At 37.0% G+C, this 19,383-nt stretch overlaps 1 protein-coding gene across 3 annotated transcripts in view; it reads left to right on the top strand.

Annotated features, from left to right (window-relative positions):
- The window catches only part of SLC44A1 (solute carrier family 44 member 1), a 202,127-nt gene that overhangs the window by 98,818 nt on the left and 83,926 nt on the right, over positions 1 to 19,383 (top strand). For all 3 annotated transcript variants that reach the window (XM_078436620.2, XM_078436622.2, XM_078436621.2), the window contains exons 5-6: positions 10,066 to 10,159; positions 17,818 to 17,987. In XM_078436620.2, coding sequence (XP_078292746.1) covers positions 10,066 to 10,159; positions 17,818 to 17,987 — 264 coding nt within the window. The remainder of the gene's footprint in view (positions 1 to 10,065; positions 10,160 to 17,817; positions 17,988 to 19,383) is intronic.

Genomic DNA, 19,383 nt, shown 5'->3' on the forward strand with positions numbered 1-19,383 from the left:
CATGGGGGATGTTATAATGGAGGAGGCTATGCATGCGTGGGGGCAGGGAGTATGTGGAAAACCATTGTACCTTCCTCTCAATTTTGCTGTGAACCTGCTTTAAAAAATAGTCATTTAGAAAATAGATTATCATGGCTCAGAAATCCCGCATTTAGGTGTATATCCAAAAGAACTGACAACAGGATTTCAGAGAGATATTTGCACACTTCATATTCATTGTGCCATTATTCATAATAGCCAAGAGAGGGAAGCAACCTAAATGTCCACTGATGGATGAATCGCTAGAGAAAATGTGGTATGTACATACAATGGAATATTAGCCTTAAAAAGTAAGGAAATCCTGTCATATGCTACAACATGGATGAACCTTGAAGTTGTTAGTCTAGGTGCAATAAGCCAGTAACAGACAGATAGGGTGATGGTTTTCTCTGGCTATAGAATTTCAGTTTTGCAAGATGAAAAAATTCTACAGATCTGTTCGATAACAGTGTGCATATAGCTAATATGACTATACACTGAAAAAAATGGTTAAGATGGTCAATGTCATATTACGTGTTTTACCACAGTTTTTTTAAAAAGGAAGGATATTCTGATACATGCTACAATATGGATGAAACTTAAGACATTGTTAAGGGAAATAAGTCAGTCACAAAAGGACAAATACAGTATGATTCCACTTATATGAAGTACTTAGAGTAGTCAGATTCATAGAGACAGAATAGAATGGTAGTTGCCAGGGGCTGCAGGGTGAGAGGAATGGGGAGTTAATGTTTTTTGAGGAAAGAGTATGAATTTTGCAAGATGGAGAGTTCTGGAGATAGACAGTGGTAATGGTTGGACAACAATGTGAATCTACTTAATGCTACCGAAGTGTATACTGAAATAGTGTTAAGGTAGTAATTTTTTTATTATGTGTATTTTACCATAATTAAAAAGATGAAAGAGAAAAATCCTGTTTGGGATAGTAACTTTTTTTTTTCTAATTTTTTTAATGTTTATTTTTGAGAAAGAGGGACAGACAGCATGAATGGGGAGGGGCAGAGAGAGAGAGGGGAAACAGAATCTGAAGCAGGCTTCAGGCTCTGAGCTGTCAGCACAGAGCCCAATGCGGGGCTCGGACCCATGGATTGTGAGAACATGACCTGAGCTGAAGTTGGGTGCTTAACCCACCCAGGCGCCCCTGGGGTAGTAACTTTTTAAATGATAATTTTAAACCTTATTTGAAAACATAAGGTAGGGGCACCTGGGTGGCTCAGTGGGTTAAGCGCCCAACTCTTGATTTCAGCTCAGGTCACAATCTCATGTCTGTGGGTTTGAGCCCCACATCAGGCTTCATGCTGACAGCACAGAGCCTGCTTGGGATTCTCTCTCTTCCTCTCTCTTTGCCCCTCCTCCACTCGCATGTATGTGCACTCTCTCTCTCAATAAATAAACTTTAAAAAACTGTAAGGTAAAATAACATTTTTCTTACCAGACAGGAAAGATAATACAAATCATTTTCAAAGAGTTTTAAGTTTCCATGACAACATTTGAGAGTGCTTTTTTAGTATTTACAACTATCCATTTGTATGAACTTTTATTACCTTTCCAAATTATTTAAAATCTTTTAAGGGAAAGCTAACTTAGGTTCCTAGAATAATGTTTGTAAGAAATGTATTTATTAGGAAACAAAATATTGCCTTAACTCTTTCTTGTAGACAAGAAAGAGGAGTTGTTTCTTGGACCCTGAGGTTTGTAGAGCGCCTCTGTGGCATATGTCTGACCAGCACAGAAAATTTAGAAGAAGTAGCCGGACACTCGATTGGTTGTGTGGAGATGCTGCCATAGTACAAAGAGCTGTAAGAGGCGAGCAGAAGAATTTAGATAAACGTAAAAGTCGAAGTTCTGGTATGTGAGTTGTGTGGTAGGTGTGCAAGTGTACAATTTGTTAGTCTGTTTGTAGTTTTTATATGATATAAATATAAATATGATGCTAGAGAATAAATTAAAAATTGCTTTTGAAAAAGTAAAATTGACAGGGTGCCTGGGTGGCTCACTTGGTTAAGTGTCCGACTTCAGCTCGGGTCATGATCTCGCAGCCTGTGGGTTCGAGCCCCGGGTCGGGCTCTGTGCTGACAGCTCAGAGCCTGGAGCCTGCTTCGGAATCTGTGTCTCCCTCTCTCCCCTTCCCCTCAAAAAGAAATAAACATGTAAAAAATTTAGAAACTAAAAAAAAATTAAAATTGGCAAGTATCACAAAGACTCTGTACTAAGCATCTCTGGTTCCTTATCATCTTCTGGCAGTAGTGTGCATGAGTTTCCTGTGGGGCAGGATCATGCTCTTCCTTTCTGAATATCCAGGCCCTACCTCACATAGGAGCTCTTCATGTTTTTTGAAAGAAGGATGGATCGGGCTGCTCTCTTCCTCCCTATTGACACTTACTAATTTCTCATTCTCTCAGCACACTGTATCCTTTGCTCGCTTCTGAATCTCTGCCCGTTGCCACCAGCGGGTAAATTGTTTAGCTTCATTCTAACCAGAATTGATGTGAACCTTTGTTTATCTTCTTATTCATCTCTCAATAATCCATCTTATTCATTCATTTGTCTTTCCTAACCATACTATCCACCAGAATATTCATAACCTTTTCTTTTCTTGAGCCCTCTTGTTTTTCCTCTTTCCTAACCTTGTACCCTCCAGAGAAGACTGCAAACATCTGGTGAGAGCTTATACCTGAGTTATTCTCAGCAGAGCATGAATTCCGTCTCTCATTTTACTTCCCTCCAGTTGCTGGTGAACAGGTTTCCTTCTTACTTACTTACTTACTTTATTTATTTATTTATTTATTTTATTTATTTATTTATTTTTTTTTTTGAAAACTTGAATAATGTGTACAGTGCCCCTCCCTCTGAAGCCAACTTCACCTTTATATGAGACTTTCATCTGAACCCAGCCTGGCCATGTGAGGCAGTGAAGGAAGTGGGGAGAGGGAGGTCATGCCTGCTTGGACAGTCCCTTCCCTTCCTCTCTCCCCACTCTGAGTCTGGTCCATAGTTCATCCCTTGCTTTTCTCCACTGTCCCTGTTGTTCAGATCAATCAGGCTTGAACCCTGCATTGTTTCATCATACCATTCATTGATACCCATTTTGTGCCATGCACAGAGCCAGATGCTTTGCAGGTCATTTTATTCTTTCCACTTGCAATCTAAAGTCTAAATAGCAGTTTAGAAATGAGAACAACCTGTAAGTTGTGGGCCCACTGCATGGTCTCAGTGGGTGCTAATATTTTACATGGAATAACTTATTATCTTTTACATTACTCTTATCAAACTTTTATAATATCTAATTTGTTTTCCCTAACACAGTAGTAAAATGGCAGAAATCTTATCTTCCTTGTTTGTGTCCCTTTTATAGCATGTGAGAAATCACTCCCATTAGTGAGTGCTTCTTCAGTGTACCGTATTTTGTAGGAAGTCTGAGAGGTTTATGACCTACCGTTCACACCGTGTTAATACTTTGAGTAGAGCCACGAAGTGGGTGTTTTCTCAGTGATCATTGTTCTGTCTTTGAAAACCTCAAAGATTATGTGATGCATCAGATAAAATTCGTGAATATAAATAAGCCTTTGGTTATCATTATCTGGGTGTTACATTTAAAGTTAGTATCAATAGGAGTGCCTGGGTGGCTCAGTCAGTTAAGCGTCCTTCGGCTCAGGTCATGATCTCACGGTCCATGGGTTCAAGCCCTGTGTTGTGTTCTGTGCTGACAGCTCAGAGCCTGGAGCCTGCTTCAGATTCTGTGTCTCCCTGTCCCTCTGCCCCTTCCTCACTCACTCTCTGTCTCTCTTTCTCTCTCAAAAATAAATAAACATTAAAAAAATTTTTTTTAAATAAATAAAGCTAGTATCAATAGATGATCAGTATATTACCCTCTTTCTTACCGGTCCATAACAATACAGCTTAAACCACAGAGTTAGTATTGATTCTTTTCCTTATAGTGAATCAAAAGATTGGACTTGATATCATTTATAAATAAAGAAAATGATCAACCCTAGCAACTGATTTAATTGCTTCCAAGTTCAGAAACCAGCAAGGGAAAAAAAAAAATCCTTACATTTGATAGTGTAATTTTAAGTAATTCCTTCATTCAACAATTAAATGGGGCGCCTGGGTGGCTCAGTTGGTTAGGCGGCTGACTTCGGCTCAGGTCATGATCTCGTGGTCCGTGAGTTCGAGCCCCGCATCGGGCTCTGTGCTGACAGCTCAGAGCCTGGAGCCTGTTTCAGATTCTGTGTCTCCCTCTCTCTGACCCTCCCCCGTTCATGCTCTGTCTCTCTCTGTCTCAAAAATAAGTAAATGTTAAAAAATAAAATAAAACAATTAATTAACACCCATCAAGTGTGTGACACAGAAACAAAGACAAGGTATGGTCCCCTTGTTTAGACAGCTTGCATAATAGAAGACAAACTTTTCATTGTCCTCCACAATACCTAGAAGTCTTGCACACAGATTTCCAAAGTCAATTCACTTAGCAAATGTTTATTGTGTGTGTAGTATGTGCCAATAGGAGTTGACAGATAATGTCACACCACCAGCTGGTTAATGGGGGCTTCTTGGGAATTTCAAATACATCCATACTTTTTACCGGTTACTGAAAATTGCATTCTTCCTGCATATATATATATATCTATATCTATCTATCTCTCTATATATACACACATACATGTACATATATATGCTTTCCTAGTTAGAGAGAAAGGGGTTAAATTCATTGGACCTCACATAGCTATATAATTTGTTTTTCATAATAAAAACTGTTCTGCATTGGGAGATTTTTATTAATTACAATTTTCTAAAGTATGTTTTCTCTTAATTTAGTATATCCTACAAATAATACTGTGATAACAAGTCAAGCAAAATTTTATTTTATTTATGTTTTGTTTAACAGAATTTTTTTAATGTTTATTTATTTTGAGAGAGAGAAAGAGAGGGTTGGGGGGGAGGGAGAGGCAAAGAAAGAGGGAGAGAGAAAATCCCAAGCAAGCTCTGCACTGCCAGCCCCGAGCCTGATGTGGGGCTCGACCTCACCAACCATGAGATCATGATCTGAGCCCAAAACCACGAGTTGGACACTTAACTGGCTGAGCCACCCAGGTGCCCCGCAAATCAAGCAGAATTTTACAGCAAGAGTTAGCCTCCAACTTACCAACCCCATTTTGTATTTTTGTTTCAAATTGGTGTTTTAGACCAGTAGTTCCCAACTAAGGGTAATATTGCCACTGCATGCCCCCCCCCCAACTTTCTACTCCCCACACTTAGCAGTGTTAGGAGACATTTTTGGTTGTCACAACTGAGTGAAGGGTTGCAGGGTGGGGGGAGGGTCCTGGAATCTTGTGGATAGAGACCAAGGATACTGCTAAAAATCCTGCAATGCACAGGACAGCTCCTACAACCAAGAATTGCCCAGCTCAAAATACCAGGGTTGAGAAGTCCTGTTTTATATAGTATAATTTATAGTGAATAGTGAAAAGCAAATAAACATTATATATAACACATAACACCAAAATAAGAGATTAAAAATAGTTATTTCATATTTTTTTTTCAATCAGGATGTCTGTCGTATGGCTTTTGACGTACTGCCTATGTACCAGGAGAGAGGGGTCCCACATATTTTGAAGACATAAGGTCCCAGTTCTCAAAAGAGTGCACTTTCTAAAAGGAGAGATGATATGTAAGCTAAAAAATTGCAAAATAATATGCTAAGTTTTATAATAGAATGAAGCAGTAAGTAGATTTGGGTGCATCAGAGAAGGCTTACTAGAGGAGGTGAGGCTTGAGTAGTTTGTAGAATTCTGCTCAAACTGAACACTCAGATGGTAGTTAGGAATGGACAGCCCATGCAGAGGGAACAGCATGTGAAAAAGCCTGAAAGCTTGTTAAACAGCAAGAATTGTAGGTAGTTATGTTTTGTTTTGTTTTTAATATTTTTAATGTTTTTTTGATTTATTTTTGAGAGAAAGAGAGCACAAGTGAGGGAGGGACAGAGAGGGAGAGGGGGACAGAGCATCAGAAGCAGGGTCCGTACTGACAGCAGTGGGCCCAATGTGGGGCTTGAACTCATGAACCGTGAGATCATAACCTGAGCCGAAGTTGGACACTCAACCGACTGAGCCACCCAGGCGCCCCGTAAGTAGTTTATTATGTTAAGATGAGGCTGGAGTTCTAGGTAGAGGCCTGCTTTAGGAGAGCTTTGAAGCCAAGGAGTTGGAAATTATTCTGAGGGCAGGAATATGATACAACTGATGCCCATTTTACAAAGACCCTTCTCAAGGCTGTGTGCAGCATATAGAGGAGAAACCCTTTGGGAGAGTAGTTTGAACCAGTAAGAGATTTTAAAGGCCTGAGATAGATAACTCATAGAAAGATTCAGTTGTCAGAACTTGGTTTCTTAAGTGTCTTGAAGGATATATGAAGACGATGGGTAAAGAAGAAGATATAGGATGACTTTCCATTTCAAATTCATGGGGATTTCATGGATGGTAGAGCCATTAACAAGGATGGAAAATACATGAAAGGAGGCAGAGCAGATTTGGAGAGTGGGTGATGGAAATGTCTTTTTTTTCCCCCAAACATGTTTTCGAGGTATCTGTGCAATGTATGTTTTTTTTGCCCAGGAGCTTATTGAATATTTGTCTGATTATGATTATTAGGAATGGCGCGGAAGAAGCATTGTGGCCTAAGAGTAGAGAATTTTATTACTAAATTTGTCAGTGATTGCTTATAAGGCCTTGGAAGTATTACTTATTTTGTTTCATCTGTAGTGTTTGGAGCATGGTGATGGAAATATCCCTCTTAAGGGAGTTCTTATAAGTGATGTTGAGCTAAAGAATAAATAATTGAATATTATAAGGCACTTGAAAAATTATAGTAGTTAAACATTCTGGGGACTATAGCAACTGTTTACCAAGATAAATGTTTATATCCCCAAGTTGGCGTCCTAAGATCACTCATTTTGAATAACACTGGCTGAATTGCATGGATTGCCTCTGGTGTGGTTTAGATAAGCTTTTGTTTTTGGTTTTAGACTTCATTACTCAAGTATGGTTTTCCCTGCCTTTTGCATTAGAAGAAAAACTTTGTCTTACAGTTTCTGACCAAACCTCTTGTGCTGAGTATTGTTTATACCTTCACTTAAAAAAAAAAAAAAAAACAAAAACACACACACACACACACACACACACACACACACACACACCTTAAAAGTGTTCACTGAAAATGCATTAGCTAACAAACATGAAAAGAAAAACAATTGTAACATGTTTGCCATTACTGGGTTGTTTTAATGTTCTTCATTGAGGCTTCTCTCCCCATCAACCTTTTGAGCAGGAAGCATTATAAAGTTTCTTCTGATTGTTACTACTAACACATTGTAAAGATCTTTTTCTTTTAATCTATTTAGTACAGGATCTATTTAGTACTGGCCTGTGTCCCAGAATACCATCAGAGATAAGGCTATTATCCTTTCATTGAGCATTATCCTGGGAAAGTATTTATAAAATTGAACTCTGTTGCACCTGCTGACCTCCTTTTTTAAATGAAGAAAGGGTGGGGACGGAGATTATGTTCACTGAATTCAGCAGAAGCAGTGTGTTTGACAGCACTGACACAGTGCTTTAGTTAGGGCCTTTCATATTGTGTAAATCGATTCCATCTTGGACTCTGAAAGAAAGAAGTTGACCATTCAGATCAGGAAGTTGATGATCACATTGGGTGCTCTGCGGTTATTGGCACAGTGGCTGGTTTTTTTTTTTCATGAGCAATCCTATAGTAGGACTCCCGGATATTTCAGGATTAATCTAAAATGTTTGCTTTTCACCGCTGCCATGTTTTCTCTAAAACTGCTGTAAATGGAATCTAGTGGCATTATCTTCAAACATGAAAGACTAATTTTAGAAGAGTTAGATATTTAATATTCATGCTTAACTTAACAACAATAAGTCATTAAAATGGTAAAGAATGTTCAAAAACAGTTTCAGAAACTTAATTTCCTAGTGAGTCTGTCTTAAGAAGCTGAAGAAACTTAAGTGCCATGTAACTTTCAAGTGTCTCTTTAAAAAGATCTTACATTGTCCAATTACTTGAATTATCTTTATATAAAATAGATGCTACATGGTTTTATGACATATGATATATATAGCCCACATATTTTTTTTAACTTTTTTTTTTAATGTTTGTTTGTTTTTGAGAGAGAGAGAGAGAGTGTGAGTGAGGGAAGGGCAGAGAAAGAGGGAGACACAGGATCTGAAGTAGACTTCAGGCTCCTAGCTGTCAGCATGTCAGCAGGGAGCCCAACACGGGGCTCGAACTCACAAATTGGGAGATCATGACCTGAGTCAGATCTTAACCGATTGAGCCATCCAGGCGCCCCTACAGCTGACATATTTAAATACCTGGCAGGTTTATTGCTGGTTTGGGGGCAGCATTGCTGAATTAAATGCAGGTTTGTGGCTTTTTAAAAATTCTTTTGGTTGACAGGATAAGGTATAAATGAAATAAAACCACTCTCAAGTTTGTTTGTTATCCCAGCAAATCTTTTTTCTGTAGTCTCTTCTAGCTCTTTCTTACATCCTCACATGATATTTCTATAATTAGTTCAATGTTAAAACCTGCCATTTTCACCTCACATTTTATTTTAAACTTTTTCCAGGGTGGTACCATATGAAACTTCATTGTTGCTATAATATAAACACAAAGCTATTCTATTTATATTTAATAATAAAATATTTGGCCAAATTAGTAATCTGGTAGGAACTGCAATTAATAAAATATAAACAGTTTACATGATAGAGTGCAGTAGGTCCTTAGCGAGATTAGGACTATAGCCTAGGTCTTCTCAGTTAACGGTATTTATCGTTACAATGAACCTGACAGTATTCTCGTTGCTGTATTACAAAATCAGCAGGTCAGTAAAATAATACTTATCAAGGATTGGCTGGACTGCATCCGACTTTTACATATTATTTAGATTTGTATTAGCCACACAGACCAAGAAATAGATGGCTGTTTGCATAACCAACCTAGGATTGAATTTGAGCTTGTTTTAAAGTCTCTGAAAACTGAGAATTCTTTGATCAATTTGTTCAGTTTATTTACAGTTACTATTTACTGCCTTTAAAATAAGGAAAAAGTAACGTATTGTCTGAAAGCATATGTGCTGTATGCAGTCCTTTTACATACTTAGTAATGGGAAACATAGGAAAGAGGGACGGCATGTATAGTTGAGGCTGGGTTTGTAGTCAGAGACACCTAGGGTTCAATTCCAGCTCTCCTTCCTAGTAGCTGGGTCATCTTGGGCAAGTTATATATCTTCTCTTTTAGCCTCTATTTCGTCCTCTGTAAAGGAGGTGTAATAGCCCCTGCTTAACCAAGTTAAAGTAAACACATAATTAACATATGTATGGGGCGAGAGGAGAGCTCCTCCACCTAGTGACTTTCTGAGTTCCCCGTGTGTTGGAAAGAGGGGTCCATCTCCAGTCCTTCTGCAAGGATGATAAACTTGCATGGGTATAGAACCAGCCCTGGAAATGGGCTGCTCTTGGCCTGATCCTCAGAAATGCTGGGGTGGGCCAAGATACTTGGCTTCTTCAACAGGAGAATTTTGTCATGTTTCTGTTGTTTGGTTGTTTGGAGATGTCCCTGGAATGGTTTGGTTAGTTATAATTAAAAGTTGACTCTTTAAGAGGGAAAAAAAAAAAAAAAAAAAATATATATATATATATATATATATATATATATATATATATATGGCCACGTGTATGGCAGACACTCAAGAGAGGTAGTTCTAGTACTTACTGTTATTATTACCCTGAGTATTATTAAACTTTGGACATAAATTGCCAGAGAGAAATTAGTTTTAAATGATTGAGGACTGAGCTAAAGACCAAGTCAGATTCTTATTAATTCTAGTGTTTAAAAGTTGTATATGTTGAGTTGATATTAACATACAAAATAAAATTACAGTGAATCCGTGGGAGAATTTATTTAGGCTCTGTTCTGCCAGCTAACATACAGCTTTTCTTTCAACAGGCTCAGCACTGTGTAGCTACAACCTAAAGCCTTCTGAATATACCACATCTTCAAAAGCTTCTGTTCTTTGCCCCAAACTACCAGTTCCAGCGAGGTAACTTTTATTGTATTTTGTTAACTTGTGACTTTTGTTTTTGTAGGTAGATTTTAAACTGTATATATTATTCTGAGAGAAAAGTCACTTGATGATACCTGTTGCTTACGACCAGTACTTACTTTTACAACAAGACTTAAGAAGTAGTAGTAGAAATGACAACATGTGTTTCATATCTTAAAACACACACAGAGACAAACAACTTTTCTCATTCTCAGATATTTTAAATTTCTTTGGGGGGCTCACTTTTTTTTTTTTTTAATGCCATACTTTTTAAGTGTGGAGAACTGCTGAATCATTACAAAATCTGCAGTGAAATTAGAAGCCAAGCCTCACAGTCTCCAAAGATTCTCTGAAGTTGATTCCAGTAACACTTAGTGGGATTATTTTTTAATTTACTTCGTAACTTCGTAAATTTAAAAAATATGCCAGATTATTCTCCATCCTTTATTTCAGGCTACATCTTTTAGGTACATTCTCTATAATAATACGCTGTTTGCCATATCTTATCCAAGGTCTTATTCAACAAATATTTATTATTAAGTACGTACTGCATATCATGGATGCACAGAAGAGACAAGAAATATTCTTTATTTGGAAGGATCTCACAGTAGTTATAAATAAAGCCAGCTTTAAAATTACAGATTTTTTTTTAACAAGGAAACAAATTTGCAAGCATTGTACAATATATCCTCAGAATTAGGGGCGTAGGGTTTGGAACATGTCTGATCTTGAGAACCTTAAGTGTGTATCACTAACCATGTATGACATGCGTCAACTTCACTAGGAATACTGAATTCAGACCATTTTTATTATATCTTAGTATATGACAGCAAGCTACAGGTTAACATTTTGAGACCCATCTTATGTCTGCTTTCCTTTGGCTTGCTTATGGGTGTAACTTGTGCTTTATTAACTTGAGTGAAATTTGAAATTTTCTGTTGAAAAAGTAGACAATGGAATAATATCACGTTAGTTGATTTCCAGCTCTTTTAGTCTTGTCACGTTGCTATTGAAATTAAAATGTAAAGTCTATGGAAATAAAAATAAAGGAACTGTTTTAAAAAGATAGTAAGTAGGGCCTATAAATTATGGGCTTAGACCAATTGGTAAAGAGACTCCATTCATGAACATTGAGACTATTAGGGAGGCTGTGACAGTAAAAAAAAGGAGGTCCTTTGAATAGAGTCACTGGAGAAAATTTATCAATGTAAAAACAAGAAAGGCTCTGTCCTCTTATCTACTCAACTGCTAAAAGCCTGTTTTAAATGCATACTTTGAGTGTAGAGTCACATTTTAAGGCGTAAACATGTTATGAAAGGATTACCTGAAAGCCTTGATGTGAGGATGCCCCTGTGTAATATGGGTGGGGTCAGGTAAATCCTCCTGCACCAATGACCTCTGACTCTACCATGTTGAGGACTGCCTGTTCCTGGGTATCTATCTCAGGTGTTCCATTCTTGGCTGTATATAACTCACGTATCTCACATAAGGTGTCCTAAGGACATTCACTTTGAAGATGAAACATAGTATTAGGGGCTTGGGTTTTAGACATGGACAGACTGGGCTTCTCACAGGGTCATCTACTAATGTCTCAGTAATCCAAGAAGCAATGATGACCCTATGCCATCAGAAACCTGACTGTATACTGTTTATACTTATTTATATATCCCCATGTTTCACTAATCTTAGTACCTCACAGTCTAAAAGTATTTTACCACTTTAATTTGAACTCAGCCTGTTGGAAAGTAAAAGCGAAGTAACAGTTGATAGAAGGAAGTCAGATTAGGACCTTGTAAATATCATCATTTAGCATATGACAAGCAAAGTATAAGGATCAAAAAACAAAGAATTTGTTCTAATAAAAAACGTGGGGCAATACCATGTTCCACACTTAGTATTAGATACCAAATCTCCAAAGATAAGTAAGATCTAGTCTCTGTCCTTAAGAAACTCTGTCCTCAAAAAAAAAAAAAAAAAAAAAAAAAAAAAATAGGGACTGTTTTGGTGACTTTTTTGTATAAACTAAAAGACTAGCACTAGGCAAACCCGTGCTGAGGCAAGTGGCCCTCAGCATGGTTCCTATCTATTTTGTGGTCCTCTGAGGAGTGCCCTAGTGGGACAGAAAGAGCTAAACCTTAAGTCCAGATAGGCCTGGGGGTGAATTCTGTGTCACCAGTTTCTCTTTGCCAGCTCAAGCAAGTCTCTTAACCTCTCTGTGAACCAAGTGTTCTCTTACGTAAAATGGGAATGTTAATACCTCTGTCATGGAATTGTTGTAAGAATTAAATAGGCAATATGTTTTAAGCATCCATTATTTAAAAAAAAAAAAATTAGCGTTTATTTATTATTCAGAGACAGAGACAGAGCATGAGCATAGAAGGGGCAGAGAGAGAGGGAGACACAGAATCTGAAGCAGGCTCCAGGCTCTGAACTCAGCACAGGGCCCAACTCAGGGCTGGAACCCACAAACCACGAAATCATGACCTGAGCCGAAGTCAGACACTAACGACCGAGCCACCCAGGTGCCCCTTTAAGCATCCATTATTGTGCTTGACATCTGGCTTAAGGAGTAAGTATTTCTGTCAACCTCTAGAGCCTCCCCTTTTGCCCCTAACCTTCCTGGGTCCCCAGGGACCCTCTGCAACTGAAAGCAATGCCTGTTTCTTAGATAAAAGCCACTGTAAACTAATTTGCAATAAAACACTAACACCACATAATTGCCAAATGGTTACTATTCCTAATGAGCTTTCGAATTTTAAAAGCAAATGCCTGGAAAGGGCCATATTTTATCCAAATTCATAACTCTCTGTTCATGACATGCCAAGCATGGTAGCAGTAGGGAGACAAGCTAGCCCTTATGCTTAAAATGCTTAAAGGTTTGGGTATAGCTAGAGAAAATTGCAGTGGTAGAAACAGATTACATAAATTCAGTTTATTCACCATTTATTGGATACTTCTGGATGCCAGTAAGGATATTAGGTGTTGGAGAATTAATAGCATGATATGGAAATGAGAAACCAATAGCCAAGAAAAAAAGTGTTATCTGTACATATTTTAAAATGAAGAATTCAACATTAATTAGCATTTATAAATCATCTGCTGTGTGCTATAGCCACCATATTAAGTTTCTCATATATATTGTCTTATTTAGTCCTTACAAAAGCCTATAAGGATATTGTTCCTAATTTATAGATGAGGAAATAGAAGATCAGTTAAATAAGTTGTGCAAAGCCACAAAACTAATCGTTGGGAATCATAATTTTAATCTAAGATCTTGTGAAGTCTATACCACAGTTAGTTTTACCCTAATGTGAGCGTTTTCTAGTTGTATCCATAGTATAAGGTGAGCTTAGGGCCCTCCTACTCTGCCGTCTTCCCCAAGACAAAGTCCTACACCAGTTGGTTTAAAAAAAAAAAAAAAAAAAAAAGGTGGGGGAGCCTGGCTGGCTCAGTCAGTAGAGCATGCGATTCTTGATCTCAGGATTATGAGTTCAAGCCCCACATTGGGCATGGAGCCTACTTAAAAAAAATAAAAAAAAATTTTTTAAAAAGAGTACAAGAATGAAAGTGAGAAAATAAATAAAATGAAATGTATGAAAAACCAATGAGTATTGCCATTATAGTCTTTATTTATTTGCTGTGTTTTCTGTGCTATAGAGCTATTGCCAGAATCCTTTATTGTTACTCTTTCTTAAATAAAACTTTTCCTTAGAAATCATGTGTAATTGCTTATTTATAACCTGAGATTTTAAGATAATGGAGATGCCAACTCCTGTCTTCACTTCTGAAGGCCTATGGACAAGAGATAATACATTGTTTGTCATCATATTTTGAGGGAGCTCTTTTAGCTATGATAGTCTGGACTTAAGGCAAATGGACAGTATGTTTGCCAAGGTAAGATACAATTTTCCTCTGAGTGGCTAATTTTTAAAAATCTTTAAAAGACTCATTATAAATTCATTTTGTTCTTGTTGACTGATGTTTCAATAATGTGAAACAGCATCAGTTCCTAACAGGACTACATTGACTTCTTAAAGATTCAATATTCTGTGGGCTTCGAGAGGTAGAGGAACTTACTATAAATAGAATTCTTTATGCTGTCCTCTTAATTAAGAAGCACAGGGTGTGTCATTTAGGTTAGATACTAAAGTAGAAAAGATCTCATAAAAGTATTACTTTCTGAGAGGTATATGAAATCAGCTAACTCAAATTCATTGTATCACATAGGATTTAAATGGTAAAATATAAGACAAACCATTTCAGTGCCATGATTACTTAGATTTTTTAACAAGAAAATCATCTGAGTATTAAAAAGTCATGGCTGATTAAGTTGTTTTTGTTTGGGAAACAGTAGAGAAAATGAATGACAAGGGAGTGTAGTGCTTTTTCTTTGAAACTAAATATTTAGGGGCGCCTGGGTGGCTCAGTCGGTTGAGCGTCCGACTTCAGCTCAGGTCATGATCTCACCGTTCCTGAGTTCAAGCCCCGCGTCGGGCTCTGTGCTGACAGCTCGGAGCCTGGAGCCCGCTTTGGATTCTGTGTCTCCCTCTCTCTCTCTGCCCCTCCCTCGCTTGCACTCGGTCTCTATCTTTCTCAAAAATAAGTAAACATTAAAAAAAATTTTTTAACTAAGTATTTAACTTTGATTTTTTAATTGTAACCAAACATTGCCTTCTCTTTTGTCTTCTATTTCTGATATTCCTTACCAGTTGACCATTTTGACCATCAGCTAGACAATGTAATCTGCCTCTACTAGTTTTATACCTTCAAATGTAGAGCTGTCAGGTTTTTCTTTAAACCAACATAGATTAAATTATAAGGTAAGGGACCCGTTGTTACTTTGCTTCAATCCTTTGAAGGAGACTTGTAAAAGCACTCTTTCCAATTAGCCAAGTGTTTATGGATAGTATAAAAATGACTTGAGAGGGTAAGAGTGCAAATATTGCTCAGCATTTTCTCTTAAATAGGAATGAAAGATTCTAATTTTAAGAGTATAATCCTTCCCTTTTCAAACCATCGATCCTCATTATAAGTCTGAAAAGCAGAAAAACAGAAACACTACTGGGCATCTGCTCCTATTAATTTAGAATTACTGACTTATGGCTGGGATCTATCACAGTTATCATCATCAACATCATCATCATCATCATCATCAAAGACTCAGAGAGGTCTTACTCCTATCCTTTCAGCTAACGGATGGAGAAACTGAGAAAGAGAGATGGAGTGACCTGAAGCTATGTAATGTTAGGAGGATCACCCAGGGCTTTTGAAGTCAAGGCCAGTTTTCTTTCTGTTATAGCAGGCTCTGCTGTCTTTTAGAAATGTGGTGTATGTCTCTTTGAGTATAAAACTATATTAAAATCCTGTTAATATATGGGAGATACAGGTGGAGCTGCTTCTGGACAGAGGGTAAGGTGCACTTGTGGTTATATGACAGGAAAAAAGAAACAGCAGGGCCAAGAAAATTGGTGGATGTTGAAAATGAGAAAATGACATCAGTATCCTTAAGGGAGATACATTTTATGTTCAAGGTTGGAGGCAAGTGAGTTAAACAGAGGCTATATCAGAAATGATAGGTTAATAAGTAAAGCAGATGAAGATATAGGTAACCACGGAGCAGAGAGGACTTTGGTTTCAAAGGATAGAGAACGAGGCTTCAGTTAAAAATATGGTTAGAAGTCCTCAGACAGGGATATTAAAGTGTCAGGGACATTATCTAGATAGCATCAGGAAGAAAAACAGTCATAGGTCACAATGAAGCTAATGTGTCCCACATTAGCCTCCATTGACTATGAACTTATGGCTAATTCTTTTAATTCTTTCCTGTAATATTTCTGACGAAATCCATTTCACTTAAAGGTATTCTGTAATTTAATAGCTTTTTACATCATTAGCGAAACAAATTTGGTCAAAAACAATGACTTGCATGCCTGTAATTTAAGCCCTACTAAGAATGCTCTGACTTTCTGCAATTTCTGACAAAATATTGAATCTTGGACATTAACTTTCACCAACACCATTTTAGAGGTATACACAAATACACCCACAAGTCACAAGAGTCACTTCTTTTTTAAGTGAACATTTCTATCATAGTGTCACATCATTTTTGGGGGATACATTTTGCTGAAGCATAACTAAGGTAAGACTAGACCTTTATAATTATTTTATTGTTCCGTGAAGTTCAACAGCATGGAAGATGTTGCCTATTCTTACTCCCAGTGATGCTCATTTACCAGCATTTAAGGAAAATCAATACATAGTACATGTTTATTTTTATTTGAAAAATATTTTTGTTGTTTTTTGAGGAAGGAAAAACAAAGATAGTGTCTTGCTTCAGGTCATACAAAATTGCTTGCTGAGATCAGAAACTTTGGAATTTGGTGCCCAGTCATAGACTCTTCTCCACTAATTTGATACAAAATACAGTGCCAACCAAAAATGAGAGCATACTTATATCATTCCAGCCAACGGTGTTATATTAGAGCTATGACTGATATTTCCACAAATCTCAAAATATGAGATTTATGTTAGTGATAGCTAAATTTTAGTGCACACAGAAGTGTGTATTTGTGTATGGACAGACATATGGACTCTCTTAGAATTCATTCAAATCAAATCACAACTGAGGGCATGTTCATAGAGCTTTTTTAAAATCTCTCATTGATCAGATGTATACCATACTTTCCAAGGCTAAAGTAGAATGTGTTATAACAAACCAGACTTACTTATGTCATTGTTCACACATAACTATGTTCCTTCACAAAAAGAGTTGTGGTCAGTGTAAACCTGATAATAACGGATTACCTCTTTTTTTTTTTTTTTGGACACAAATAATCTTGTAATAAAAATTATATATAGAAAGAAAACAGCTCAGAATCCCATGACCTTAACGAATCAGAGATTTTTCATTTATTTATATTTTTTCTGTTCTCATTTTTATGTATATATCTTTTGTACAGAGATACAACCATCACTTTAGATACAAATTTTTGTTTTTTTCCCCTTGTACTATTAACCTCGTGTTTCCATACATTAGTATCCATGGTTATTGTTTTAATTAGCTGCACATTATGCTGTATGTTGATGTCTTGGCATGATTAATTTATATGAGGATTATTAAGCTTGTACCCCGAACACCTTTTTTAATGCAAGGTTCTGTATGCTGTTATGATAGAGGAAACATTCTATTAATGGTGGCACATTTCAAGCAAAAGCATGTGTGTTTTCTATTTTTAAATAGCTTATGGCAAAAATTCATTTTCAGTTCAATGAAGTATATGTTCCTTAAGTTTTGTCATCTGCCCCTTGACTGATAGATGTGCAGGCTGAGGAATTTAAGTGTTTGGTTTTGCTTTTGGTAGTTCTGTATGTGTGTATGTGTGTGTATATGTGTGTGTGTTTCTTTTCAGAAGGGGAGGGTAATGTCTTCTTTGGAACATGCACTCCACCCTCTTTGATAAGGCCTGTGGCAAGATTCGCATCCCTGCCCATGATAGTCATCTTCATAGCATTAAGCTCACGGCTCTTAGCGCCCATATGATGTGTGGAGGGTGGAGTGTATTGCAGTCATAATCACCTTTCATTTGTGTGTTTGATGTGGCATTTATATTAAGTAGGAGTAATTTTTTTTCTGATTTTTTTTCTTGTGTCACCAGTGCACCTATTCCATTCTTCCATCGCTGTGCTCCTGTGAACATTTCCTGCTATGCCAAGTTTGCAGAGGCCCTGATCACCTTTGTCAGTGACAATAGTGTCTTACACAGGCTGATTAGTGGAGTAATGACCAGCAAAGAAATTATATTGGGACTTTGCTTGTTATCACTAGGTAATTGTTTTTCTCATTATTAGCTATTGCATAGTACTGCAGTAGAAGACTGTTCTGTCTTTTAACCAAAATATGAATACAGTGGGGATACCTGTAAAATGTTTAACTTCCCATAGCCAAAATAACTGTTTCAGATTATATATAGTTATAAATATATACATATTTATATATATATATATTTATATATCTGAAACTAATTTCCTTTCTTTTTCTATCATTGGAGAAAACTGGTGTTTTCCCAGACTTTGGTTACTGTCTCTAATAACCTTTAATATGATAGGAGGAGGCTTCTCTTAATGAATCAACACCCCTTTGTTTTCAGTTATGATTCCAAAGGCTTATGAAAGGAGGCCACATATTCTCTTACACATTTCCATCAAAGAACATAGATTTCTGATAGATTACTTTTGAAATATGTTTTTTTTTCATTGCTACAGTTCATGATGTCACTGTATTGCTGGAAAAATTAGGAAATCTCCACTTGTTAGCCATTGAGTTTTCTTGTCAATAGATAATATAATTAGGTAAATGTTATTTCAACTCCCTACATTATCCTAGAACTATATGTAGCCATATCAGAATCTATAGATCTTTCTAGTTGGGAGGAGTAAACTGTGGTAGGAACCAAGCAACTATCTCATTATATATGTGAAATGAGTTATACCTTATACCTGTTAACAACAATTATAGTCATTGAGAAGACTAGCTGTATTTCCGTCTTGTCATTAGAGAGTATTTTCTTTTTGCTTAGGTAGTACTTGACTCAATTGAAATAATGCTGTCCATATGAAAAGCTATTTCTGTGATATTTGAAACGCTCCCATCTGTTTTTGGTTCCTGTACATTTATTGCAAAAGTGAGTACCTTAATAATGTTACCCAGTCACAGATCCCAACCATTTATTTGGCTTTGCAAATGGCCCGAAAAATCTTGACTACTAGTCTGGCTTTATGAAAAAATTATTTGGTTTCTGAAATAGTTGAATTTTGACCAAGGCGGGGGGGATGGGGGGGAAACACCTTAAAACTGGTGATAATAATGTTAAGTCATTGGGATTCCAGTTTTTATTAGAATGGTTCTCTTGAGGCTTAAGATCTTTAAGAATTTATTTGTGAAATGGGCCTTTAGATGATTAAAGATGAACAAATTATGATTTCAGAAATGAATTTCCCCATGCAAAGGTCAAATCTTCCCAGTTTCTTTTTTAAGATTTTCACTCCAGATTTTAGCATGTTGGAATTTAGCTTGGGATGGGTAGAGGCATTTGGCTAAATAACTCAAACTAAGCTTTGCTTTTCTTTGAAGAGTCTCTCAACCAATCAGGACCCCTGACACCAGTTGAAAATTAAGGTCAGAGGAATTTGGGCCTCCGTAGGCTTCAGAATATTATTCTGTA

The sequence above is a fragment of the Panthera onca genome, chromosome D4, assembly GCF_046562875.1.
Source record: "Panthera onca isolate mPanOnc1 chromosome D4, mPanOnc1 haplotype 2, whole genome shotgun sequence".
Taxonomy (NCBI): Eukaryota; Metazoa; Chordata; class Mammalia; order Carnivora; family Felidae; genus Panthera; species Panthera onca.